The sequence below is a fragment of the Erithacus rubecula genome (genome assembly GCF_903797595.1).
Source record: "Erithacus rubecula genome assembly, chromosome: Z".
Classification (NCBI taxonomy): Eukaryota; Metazoa; Chordata; class Aves; order Passeriformes; family Muscicapidae; genus Erithacus; species Erithacus rubecula.
In genome coordinates, this window is record NC_136661.1 from 23,928,747 (window position 1) to 23,941,549 (window position 12,803).

The window sequence follows — 12,803 nt, forward strand, 5'->3', positions numbered from 1 at the left end:
CCCTGAGGTCAGGCTGCCAGGCCTGCAGCCCCCTGGATCTTTCTTTTGGCCCTGCTGGTACATGGGTGTTGTTTTGCCAACCTCCAGTCAGCTGGAACCTCCCTGGTGAGTCAGGGCTGCTGGTAAATGATGGAAAGCTCTGGTGAGCACTTCCACCAGCTCCCTCCGTGCCCCTGGGTGGATCCCATCTGGCCCACTGACCTGTGTGCATCCCAGTGGTGCAGCACTCACTGATCATTTCCCTTTGGATCACAGGGCTTCATTCTGCTCCCACCCTTGAATTCCAGCTCACAGGGCTGTGTGCCCTGAGAACAATGGTGTTACTATTACAGACTGAGCCACAGAAGGCATGAACCACCTCAGCCTTTCTTACCCTTTGTTGCTGTTTCCCACCACGCCCAGTATAGGATGGAGCTTGCCCTGAGCCCTCCATTTGTTGCTGATGTATTTATAGAAACTGTTTTATATGACAGTAGCCAGATTAAGTTCTAGGTGGGCTCTTTTGGTGTTCTCTCTGCATAATCCCACAATTACAAGTCCTTGTTGTCATCCCAAGATGCCCCTTCTTCCAGAGGTCAGAAACTTCCTTTTCTTTTCCAAGTTCCAGCCCAAACTCTCTGTTCAGCCAGGCTGGTCTTCACTGCTGGCTCATCTTTTGGCATCTTTGGAGATGCCCTATTCCTGTGCCTAGTACTTTCAGATTTACTTCTTGCAGAATCCTATGTTCCCCAATTCCTTTGCTCTTCAGGACCGCCTCCCAAGTGACTCTGTTGCTAAGCACATGCTAACCAAGGAAAAAATGGCATCTCAGATCACAGAAATTCAGAGACCCATGTTATCATGAAATATGAGTCTCTGAGTTATCTGACTTTGTCTGCTGGAAATTGGCAGAATCCCCAAAAAATGAGGAGAGGGAGTAGTTTACTTGACATCAAGAAGGCTTATTCTTTCATCTCTTGTGCATACCATCTACCGAGTATTAATGTTCATAAGAGGCTGAAAGTTATGAATCAAGTTATTATTATAATTATTTTTCTTCATCTGTTATCTGCAAAGTATCCCACTGTCTTGTCTGAGTCTTTCCATTCAGGACCTTCAGGAGACTACCCTGAGTACAAAGGAAATGTGACTTAAAGGCCAGACAGAAAAAAAAGTAAATAAGGTATTTTTTTATGGTTTTCCATGATGTCTCAGAGTATTATCAGAAGCCAAGGACTTCAGGGAAAGATGTCCCACACAGAGGCACCATGGAGGAGGGGGAAACTGTCTGACTCCTACTCCTTGCTAGGCATCTAAAGCACTAAAGAAATCTATGTACTAAACCTGAATAACTTTCAAAGATGCAGCAGTGGTTCTCCCTCCATAATTTAGGAAACCCAATCACAGTTACACTCCAACAGGTAAGTCTAAATGCTGCTAAAAGAGTTTATTAAAGACCATACTAACAGTTTTCATAACAATGGCACGTACAATGATTCAAAATCATGACAAAGTGTGGAGTTTTGAAGAGCATTATTGTACACAACATGGACAAGAACAAAGCGGATGTGCTGTCTCAGAACTCTACAAGCAGGCCCATGAAATACAGGAGTCACATCATACAGCTACACAAGTGTCAGAGAAAATAGAAAGGAAAAAAAAAGTCATTCAATATGCAGTCCTTGAATTTATTGACAGTATTACAGTACTTTATGGGCAAGGACTGGCTTGTTCCAGCTGCACTTTCCAGAGCACAAGGGCAGCTGGAAAAGCAAAAATATCCCCAATAAAAACCCTCCAACAAACATGCCTCAGGTGCAATCACCACTGCAGACCTTCCTGCTTACAAATTTTCAGTCAGAAATTCTGACCTCCCTGCAATTACTTTGCTCAGGACAGTGTTTTGTTTTTTAAGAAAACAAAAGCAGGATGCTTCTTTAAGACAGTGCAAAAAATATTTCAATGGTATCATCAATGGTATTGTAAGATTAATGACAATCAGCATGGATCAACCACAGCATGGCCAACAGCATCTCCAAGATCAGAAGCAAGTGGACGTGCTGCCCCTTGACCAGCACTCCAGGCTGAGGGCTTGCAGAGGGGAGGTGTGTTCCTGTCTCCCACGCAACCCAAAGTTTCTGGGCTCATAGTGAGGAATGGTCTTAGCTACTCCAGGGTAATAAAATGCTACAGAAAGCCTGCAATATTAAATTATCCAATCCTCTGTCAAACACTAACAAAAGAATATTGAAGTGGAAAAAGCACACAGCAGCCATGTGATTGGTAATGGCTCTAGCTCCAGACTCTACGCTGATCCCATCCCGCCCGTGTCGGTCGCGGCAGCCCGAGCGCGCCCTGCGGAGCTGAGCAGCTCACATCACCCCACGGCCAGCAGGGACTGCCAGCAGCACGTGGGCATTGCTATTCTCCAGACACACACAAATCACAGCTGCAGCCTGCTCCTGGTGCGCTGCCTTTGCAGCTTTTGGCTACGAGATCTCCGGCCCCGCCCCGGGCGCGTGGCCCTGCCTGGCCCGTGCCCACAGCAGCACATCCTGGACATACATTCATTTGGTGTGCAGCCTCAGAGCCATCTGCAACCTCTTCTTCGAGCAGATGTTGAGGTGTTTGTATATCACGTTGGCATAATCTGTGTCAGAAGATCCCCAGGCAGCTCCACAGTATGTGAATTCAATGAGAGATAACTGTGCTTTGTCAACCCCCCCACAAATCATCTCCTCCCAATTTCCACACAGTTGTGTTTGCATCGTAGTGTGATTACGCAGAACCTTTTTAATGCCTGCCAAATTCAGAGGATAAAATCACAGTGCTGCATATCAACAAAACCCAGCAATTCCAGCCTCCAATATAAAATAATTTATATACACAAAGCAGAATTTACATGTTAAATAAGAAGAGATTGTCTCATTCTCTACGGTGTCTTACCCAGCTACTAAAAAATAAATAATTCACATCAGATTGATGGATTTTTTCCTATACAGCACACGTGCGCTATCGGAGCTGACAAAGACAACATGAAAAAAAACCTTTTGCAATTAATAAAAGAATTGTTGAACACTTGCACATATTGGCACAAGGCAGAAGAGGAAAGGGAACATTACACAGCTCAGCTCAGGTGCCTTCCTCTGTGGAGCGGGACTCAGATTTCAGCTTCACAAACTCCTTGGCAACTTCATCATTGGTTCTCTGAGAGAGAATCCTCAGGATTGTGAGTCCAGTCTCATCCATGTGAATCCTGCGCCCGAGAGGGCACCAGCAAGCACAGCTTCCTTTGTCTGCTATGTCTCTGAGCTGCATCACTGCTATCCCCAGAACCCGGTCCTCCCGGGCAAAGCAGTAATCCTTCACACAGACTTGGAGCTCGTAGGCATCGGGGCCATCTTCATTCCCCAGGATGCTGAAAAACACACACAAGTTCACTTACAGTGTCTGGACTGCAAAAGCAAAGGTGCCAGCAGCTGACTGCAGGGCTCTGATACATCACAGAGAACTCCTTTCTACAGAAAAGCCTGGTCAGAAAGAGAGAAGTAAAATCGGCAGCATGTGGTCATTTTTGCCAATTTATAGCAGATAAAGAAAACTTGGTTGCTGAAGAAAGAAAAACAAGCACCCCCTTTCTAGCTGCCTTTGCAACTTGTGTGAGTTTGTGTGTGTGTTAAACTGTGAAATGAGAGGAGGGGGAAGCATTAAAGCCATGCTAATAGATTTTCAACTCAGATGACATTAAACATTTCTGCTTCTGCTAAGGGTGGCTTCATTTCAGAATCACTATTTTAATTAAATTAAGTCTTTGTTAAAGATTCAGGACCATCCATTAATGTGAAATCTAATAAATATAAATCCCCAACCCTTCTGATATTTCTAAAAGTAAAATAATAAAAGGAACAAAATCTCTTCACTTGGAGGAAGCCTGCCTTTCCTCAAAGAATGAAGCAATTATATGAACACTCCCTTCTCTCCCCTCTCCCCCAGATGTTTACAGCCTTTTGCTGGTCAGTTCTCCTCATCTCATTTTTATATGTATAGCAGAGAGAGCTCAATCCTGCAGCTCCCTCTGTTAAGCCTCCTAAGAAGTAATATGTCCTTGTAATAATGAAAGAAAATGAAATAAGAAGAGATCAATACTTGATGCTGAGAAACACAGCAATTTTAGCAGTGCAACTTGCTACCAATTCCAAGGGCTGTATCCTTGGAAACGAGTTCCAAAAGCATGTCCCACAGGTCAAGTTGGGATAAGAGCACACATTAAGATTAAGAAATAAATAAAAATGAACTTTTAGCATCAACTCTACCAATAAAAAATACAAAGTTCATTAAAATGACAGAGCACAGTAAAATGTGCTCATAGGACACACAGAGCATTTCAAAAGGTAACCAAAGGACACTGCTGGTATAGAACAGACCTCTGCATCCCACCCACAGCAAAAACTTGCACAATCCAGCTTTTCCGCCAAGACACCAAGGACAAGACTAAGCTACTGGTTCATGGACTCTTCTTGGCCCTAAGCAGGCTTGATGCCTTAAGTTCTGAGTTTTCTGTTCTGCTTGGATGTGCTTTTCCATGTGCTTAGGGTGCTGAAGACAAAATAGTCTGATTTCAGCTATTCACTCATGGGCAGTTTCTTCATACTCCAGTCCTAAGCTAGACAACGTGAAAAGAGGAGGGCAGGCCAGTAAGCAAGGAAGGAGGATGAAACTTTACAACTGGATGGTTGATTCCTGTGTGCAAATAGACTAAAGTCTATAAAGATGTGAGATTATGTGAGCAAACCCTCTTTTGCTTCCATCTTGGAGCCATCCTGGCAGGGGCCACACTGTGGCATTGGTGCTGCCCGGGTGTGGCCTTTGAAGGCCTTTCAATAAATACCCATTTTAGTCCCCTTAACTCTGTGTGATCTCTGTTCCAGCTCCTCTAGGCATCAGGCTGTCTGGGGACACTGGAAAACCCTACCTGCCCCTCTGCATCTGCAGTTGCCATGCCAGAACCTTAGGATATTTTTTACACTTACAAATGAAAGGTTTCATTGTATTTTGGAGCCCAGTTGTTGCTCTTTGACTTGGTTGTGAACTTCCTCTTCTTGTCACTCTGGTGGGGCCCAATCATGGTGATTTCAACAAATGGACGGAACATGCCAGACGTCTGCCACTTCAGGTCGTTGGCTGCCACAACTGGAAAAGAGAGTCACAACCTAGCTTACAGCAAATACTCATTTCTACTCCTTGCTCTGGACATCCTTCAGCTCTGCCCAGCTTTTAATTTCTTCTTTTTAACTCAAAACATGACAGTGTCACAACACACATGGGCAGGACTTTTTTTGTAATGCAAGGATATGTTTTTTGATCAAGTTTAAGTTCTGTGAAGGGAATTTAATGTTTGGGACAGAATGTAACTTCTGCCATACAAACTGTCAAGAAATAAGCCTAAGAAAACAGGCGTTCCTCCTGCTTGGGGCAGGCTGCCCTGACAGTTCCATGCTTACACCACCACTATGTGTGGGATAAAACAAAAAAAGGGGCATTTTGGAGGCCAATATTAAGGTCCATGTTGAAAAGGAAAATGGGACTGCAGGTAAGACAAACAAAGCCCATGAGCTGTGGGTGGTTCCAGGACGCAGAATTATTAGCTTTTAATTCTCATTCTGCAGGTCACTGCAGGGAACAGACTGAAGCAGAGGAAACAGCTCTGAAAATCAGCTTTTGCACTTCAATGTAGATTTAACCAGAAGAAAGGCCTGAAGAACTGTTTATATAAATCTTCAGGGGAAACTGAAGTAGTTAAGTATGCTGTATTCAACCAAAGGAGATGAAGGAGGAAAAGGAACCCTGTGATGAATCACTGCTTTGGTTATTTCCCGAGTGGCTGCTCAGGGACCAGCGTGGCCTTCAGGACTGGGGAGAGGAGCCTCTGAACTCTCCCTGGCTCTGTGACCTCTGGTGCTCACTGAGCGGTGTCGCAAGATCAGCCTGCCCCATTCTCTGCAGCACAGACTAAACTGTGGCGCCTGGGAGAGCCACCATCTGATTTTTGTTTACTTGCGTGCACCGCTGCCAATAAACAACCGGGCTGTGCGCTGCCATGTCACTGCCTGGACAAGCTCACTTGCTGCTTCTCTGCGTGTCCCTGATGTGAAACAGAGAAAGCAGCTCTGGCCTGAGATCCCACGAGCTAGCACAGAAATATCCTGGCTGCCAGCTGGAGACTGGCCCCGCCAGCCTGAGCAGCAGCACGTGCTTTGCTGTACCTTTCACCGTGACCTTGTGCTCCCCAGTTCCTGGGTGGGTGTACAGGTCGATCTGGATGGACACTTCTCCCACAGGATCATCCACACCGGAGCCTGTTGGAAGAAAATGGACAGCCCTCCATGTACACATGGATTACTGGTCACTGGTGCAAGGCTTTATGGCCTCAGGAGGACAGTGTGGTGTTTTCACAGCACACCTCCCAGAGCCAGATTTTCAGTCAGCACCCAGAATGTCACAGTAGTGCAAGATAACATCAGGCTCACATGCCTAACAGACATAAACACCAACACTTCTTCCATTCCATCAAAGATTGCATCCTGTTAAAAACCAACAGTGAAGATCTTTAAAGAACTTAAAAGACCTAATGCTCAACAGTGGACCTTCACAGGGAGCAAGGATTTTTCAGAGGTTCCTGCCAAGCTACTGTGAATACATGCAGGCATTCCAGTGGTGGGGATTGGCATTCCTGTCTGCTCAGGGAAGAAGGGAGGCCAAAAACAACCAACAACAAAAGAAAAAGGAGGAGAGGACATCACACAACAGAGGAAATATAGGGGAAAAAATACATAGGTATTATTGATTTGCACAGAGCCACAGTGCAGTCTCACCCTCCAATGATCTTTCGCATATTGTATATCATCAAAAAGTTGTCACTCTGACTCTTTATCTGCTTCCCTTTGGAGGATGATTGAGAACCCCTTCTTTGTTGTGCATCAAAAATGGTGAGAGAGAAGCACTCATGATTTGCATACTTATTTCCCTTTATCAATTAGCCAGAGAGAAAACAAGATGTAGCTTCATATGAAAAAGACAATATGTTTGTAAAAGAGGGAGATCTCATGAACATTATAATTCATATATTATGATTTTTTTCAACTTTTAACTTTTGATCATAATTCTCATCATGTAATATGTGGAAATTACATTTATCTGAGTAATAAAATTAAGATGTCATGTAAATTACAGAAAATGACTACTCTGCAAAATGAAAATCAAGTTTTGATAAGAGAGTGAGATTGATTTGACTTTCTCTTTGGTAACTGCCTGACCTCAGTTAGACAATTAGCAATGCTGTTGTAATTGAGATACTTAATTACCCTCAAGGTATCTATGAACAGCAGTTATTTTGTCAAATTTGAGGGTAAGATACATGTGAGGGAAAGCGAAAAACTGATCTGTTTGAACTTCTAGATAAGGAGATTGAAGGATATCATTACACAAACATTTTGATTAGACTGATCTAACAAGTCAACTTTCACAAGAATGGTCTGCAGACAGCTAAAACACTAATTTAAAAACCAAGAGGTTGAGTACCAACCTGTGCAATTCTCTGAGGAAAATTACATGCCACAGAACTGTAGGCAGTGAAAGTCACAGTAATATAACAGTAAATGGTCTTGGGACTGTTTCCTCCCCCCTTAGAAGGGTAATACTGCTTTTTTGCCTTTTTTTTTCCTTTTCTTTCTGTATATAAGCACAGAGCTTTAAAATTGGTAGGCTTAATTATTGACCTGATCCATCTGAGAGTATGGGTCTGTCACACTGTTGGCACAATTACCAAGAGTATGTAATGGCCACATGCACAGAAACATCAGCCACCAAACATTCAGATCTTTATTAATTTTTAGTGTAACTAGTAGGTTGTAAAGGAGATGCTGATGTCTCAGAACAATGAGAGCAGAATCATCCCATTATCTCTGAAGAAGACAAAGCTCATATTACAGCTTTTTTTCCTACCTTCATTCTTGTCTTTTCATATAAAAAATTTTGTCCTATGAACTGAAATTTTCACAGACAAAAAACTGTTCTGAAGATGGCCAACAAAAAATATTCCGAGCATGTATAACTGTATGCATACACATACATGTACAATTAGTGACAAGCAGATTTAATTCTTGACATGAAAGTCTCATTGGTATTGCAATGCTGAAAGGTGAAATTGCAGAACTGAGCTCGTGCAATGGGTTATAGATGTGTTTCACCTGAGATAATAAAAAGACTTTGGACAGCAACAAATAAATTAAGAGATGAAACACTGCAAGACTTAATGTTTAGGGGTATCCTGTGCATCCAGACCTTTAGATAACCCCCCTTTCAAGCCAGATGGTTCAAGCTTGGCCATAACCTTGAGTGCATATCCAACATTCCCATGTAGCCCATGTAGCCCTTCTCAGCAGACCACACACATGCAAGCCCAGCACCTGAAACACACACCCCATGGTAAAGGGTAGGGGAACAAGTCTGCAAGTATCTCCCAAAAAACAGTCCATTTTCAAGACACCTTTCACATCCCATGGATAAATCTCAAGCTTGGAACAGGCTCTCAGGCAAGGTTCAGACTTCTAAACCACCCAAGCTGTGGCTCAGTCTGTGGGATGCAAGCATTCAGTGGAAGTTCACTTCTACGAGGGAACTACAGGGAGCAGGACTCTGGAAAAGGTTTCTGAGCATGGGCAAGATGACTTCAAAAGCAAGGCAGCTGGGTAATGTTGTTATGGTAACAACATTAATCTTGAACATACCCTTATCAGGAAGAATGTCCTCATTAGCCGTAAACCTTATACCTTTCCCATCATGCACTGAGACATGAATTCAAAAGGAAGAAAGCAAGCAGGATAAAGAGAGAAGAGTATGAATTACAACACAATTAGCAATGTCACTTAAACACAAGGCAAATACTCTAGCTCTTAACAGACAAAATATTCTTCTGGGTCTTCTGCGCCAGGATTTGGAGAGCAAGGCTGTCTGCATGCAAGGCATAGTCTGGGTTAAAACAGAACAGAATTTGTGCTGACAAACCTAAACTGCAGCCCTGACCCAAACTTGCAGAGCAAACATTTAGCAGCATAATGCCACAGAAGTCTACCCAGTAATGAAATGAAAGCAGTAGGTACCTCACAAACTGGAAGGTGCAATCCCTGAGCAGAGAAGTAAGAGAAACAACAGCATTTAAATGATACTGCATGAAGCCATGTCCTCCCACGAGCTTGGAATGGAAACCTCAGTCACAGAGCTCTGGTAAGCAGATGTCAGCTGTAAATAGTGTCCCTTCTGTCCCTCCAAATTGTGTGCAGCTCTCCAAACCCATCTACCAGCTGTGGTTAATGAGAAGGGTAAGCAGGTAATATCCTTCTTTAGACCCAGTTCTGGGAGGGAGTCACAGGGTCATAGAATATGCAGAGTTGGAAGTGATCCACAAGGGTCACTGAGTCCAACTTCTGGCCCTGCACAGGACCATCCTAAGAGTCACCTTAGTCTCAGTCTCTACCTGAGAGCATTGTCCAAACATTTCTTGAACTCTGTCAGGCTTGGTGCTGTGACCACTTCCCTGGGGAGCCTGTTCCAGTGCCCAACCACCCTCTGGGGAAGAATCTTTTCCTGATATCCAACTAAACCTCCTGTGACACAACTTCAGGCTGTTTCCACAGGTCCTGTCACAGTCAGCACAGAGAAGAGATCATGATTTACTCAGAGATATCCCAACACTGATTCTGCAGATACTAGATGACATAGCTCAAATCTTTCATTCTCCAACCAGGGTCCAAAATTATCAAGCCTACTAATGCACAAGATACTGATTTGGACCAGTGGCCTAGCACACACAGTACTTGTTCCCTACAGTGGCTTAGACTAAGCCACAAAGAAATGTCATCAGTCAGCTTAGAGACTTAATTGATGACCTTGTAACTTGTGCATATGATGCCCTAAACCAGAGCTTTATTCTTCCTAAGATTCTTAAAAAATACATAAATGAAAAATACATAAATACCCATGCACCCATTTCAGTGGTAGTTCCTTATATTCATGCTTCTGAAAGGTAATGATAATGTTCCATTATCTTTGTGTTTCAGCTAAATACTTGCCCCAGTGAAGTTTTACAATCAAATCATGCATTGCATGAAGCTGCTTTCTCATTTCAGCTTTGAATTTGTCACTTTCGTGACTTCAATGAACTTTTCTTTCTCTGATTTTAAGTACTTCTGACTGCAATATGGACTGCAGAGTATCAGAGCTGCACACTTTCTTGTATCTTAGCTCAGCATGACAATTTAACACTATCCACATAAAAAAAACTAGCTTCAATTAATTCATGGTTTTGATATATAATGGGAAATATGTACGCAGAACAGCAAAGATTGTAAGCACTCAAGTTCCTTAATTAAAACGTGGCTTGTGTGAGCGATGGCAACAGCCAGGTTCCTGGAGTCCCTAGTGGATGTAGGAGTCTTTGACCTATCTGGCCACTGGATGTCATCCTTGCTCTGCTGGGACACAGCTTCTCAAAGGTTCTCTCAAAGGTACTGATTTTTTATTTAATTTCAGTGTTTAAATGCAGTATGTTTCAACAAAATGAAGATTAGACTGTGCTGCTATAGGCAGGGATCACAGAATGAGCCATGATGGCTCAAAGAGACCTGCAAGGCCATCTAGTTCCACTGTTAATCCTGCACCACCAAAATCATCCCTAAACTGTGTCCCCAAATTCTACATTCAACATCTCTTGTACACTTCCAGAGATAGCATACTTCTCCACCACCTCCCTGGGCAACTTATTCCAATGTCCAGCCACCTTTTCAATGAACAAATAAATTCTAGTATCTAACCTGAACCTCCCCAGGCACAACTTCTTCTCTCATCTTTTCACTTGAGACATGACAAAAAAGACCAACTTGCACCTCACAACCTCCTTTCAGGTAGTTTCAGGTCCCCTCTGAGCCTTCTCTTCTGATGATTCAATCCACTAAAACTAAACCAAACCAAATCTCTTTAGAAACAAAACCTGTTTTCCTCACAAGTCTCTGAACACTCTACACTGCTAGGGGAATGCCAGTATCAAACAGCCTCACTGGCACACCAGGGCAAGTAAGTGAGCTAGGGAGGGCTTTCCCCTTGATCCTGTGCTTGGTGTGATGACATGCTGGCAGAGTTAGTACAGTCTGTAGGGTTACCAACTCTCCTAGGCCTGGAAGGATTGAGAGAAAAAGGATCCCATGTAAAAAGACTGCAGAAGGATATGCCATGGAGTTGTATGACTTCACTGCTGGGTTGAAGTACTTAATGCAAGGCTTTTAATTAAACAGCCTGAAAACACAAAAATACCAGTTTTTGTTTAGACCCAACCCTTAGTAGCATCTGTCTCCTCTTACTGAGAATAGTCACATTCACAGTCAGCCAGTGAAGGTCCTTGACTAGAGATCAAATTATTATGTACAATAATACGGAAATGTTCACATGAAAGCAGTGAAATTAACAGTTTACCCCTCCAAATTCAATGAAACAGCACTGCTAAAAGCCATAAGGCTTCTCAGAGAGTCACCAAACAGTTTGGTAACCCATCCCAGCAGCTTATTAATATGTTGTGTTGATCTGTAATCATCTAGCTCCCACATGCCCTGTCCTGGCTACAGACAAAACATGCATTTGTTGCTCTCCTGAGAGACTTCTCCCTTTACAGCCTGTAGCTCTGTGACTCATCACATCCCTGTCACCCATCCTTAGTCAGGCCACACGGGCTGTGACAGCAGCTGGCCTGTGACACAGGCACTGACAGGTTTCTGCAGTGGTGTCTTGCTGAAAAGGTGCCTCACACCACCACACAAGCCTCAGTACAGTAACTTCAAATTTTGCTGAAGCCACCCACCCACATTCATTCATGAAACGTGACTGGTAAGTGAGGATTGCAGAAAAAAAAAGACCACAAACACCCCAGGCCTTATGTTTCACATATTTCTGCTCTCTCCAAATATAGTCATGGAGTGGCAAATAACCCCCTTTCCCTCTTTCCCAGTTCCCAAAGCTCTGAACTGTCACACTTTCAAAAATGTTACTGCCAAAAGCGCTCTACAAACTGGCAGTACAAGGGAGAAAATCCTGAGCAGAGCCAAGAGCTCCACTGAACTCTGCCAACACAAAAGAATCTTACCCTGAGCTGTCTGAGACTGGACAAATGTTTTGATGAGAGTGTCCGTGGTCTGAGTGTAGAGGGAGAGAGCATATCGAAGTGACTGCAGGTCTGGACTCTTCTCCAAGAAGGTTTTCTTCAGACCATTCCCACCAGCATGGAAATATTGCTAAGAGTAAAAAGAAACAGGAAAGGTACTGAGCAAGAATTACAACCAGCAACCAACATGGATGTGCAGTTGTGTGTACAGATAGGAAACAGCTGGAAAAATTCACAAAACAGCTTCAGTACTGGAAACCCAGCTCTCAGACCAGCTGATACCTACTGCTCACAGCATTTCTCTTCCAAAGCACTTAAATATGAATATGTTGACTCCCAGCACACCAGTCCCCTAAGCTTTTCAGGTGTACACGAACATGGCAGCATTCTCTTAGAGCCCTTATCACTGTGACAGCAGGCACAAACTCCTGCCATCTCCTGAACCAGGACAGGCACTGTCCTCCCAAGAGGATTTGAGGATGGAGTTGGAAACAACAGAAACAGAAAGGGAATCACTTACTTTGATTGTATCCAGTGCCAGGTCCAGAACAGCACACTGCTTTGGAGTGAGGCTCCTGGTTTCTTCTCTCACCATATGATCCTGCAAACAACCATTATA

At 43.5% G+C, this 12,803-nt stretch overlaps 1 protein-coding gene across 4 annotated transcripts in view; it reads right to left on the reverse strand.

Moving 5' to 3' along the window:
• Positions 1 to 1,407: 1,407 nt before the first annotated feature.
• LOC306814457 (protein unc-13 homolog B-like) overlaps positions 1,408 to 12,803 on the reverse strand; it is a 198,532-nt gene continuing 187,136 nt past the window's right edge. For all 4 annotated transcript variants that reach the window (XM_079330523.1, XM_079330522.1, XM_079330521.1 and 1 more), the window contains 5 exons: positions 12,705 to 12,785; positions 12,167 to 12,314; positions 6,243 to 6,335; positions 5,010 to 5,169; positions 1,408 to 3,397 (listed from right to left, as the gene is read on the reverse strand). In XM_079330523.1, coding sequence (XP_079186649.1) covers positions 3,112 to 3,397; positions 5,010 to 5,169; positions 6,243 to 6,335; positions 12,167 to 12,314; positions 12,705 to 12,785 — 768 coding nt within the window. In that variant the 3' untranslated portion in view covers positions 1,408 to 3,111. The remainder of the gene's footprint in view (positions 3,398 to 5,009; positions 5,170 to 6,242; positions 6,336 to 12,166; positions 12,315 to 12,704; positions 12,786 to 12,803) is intronic.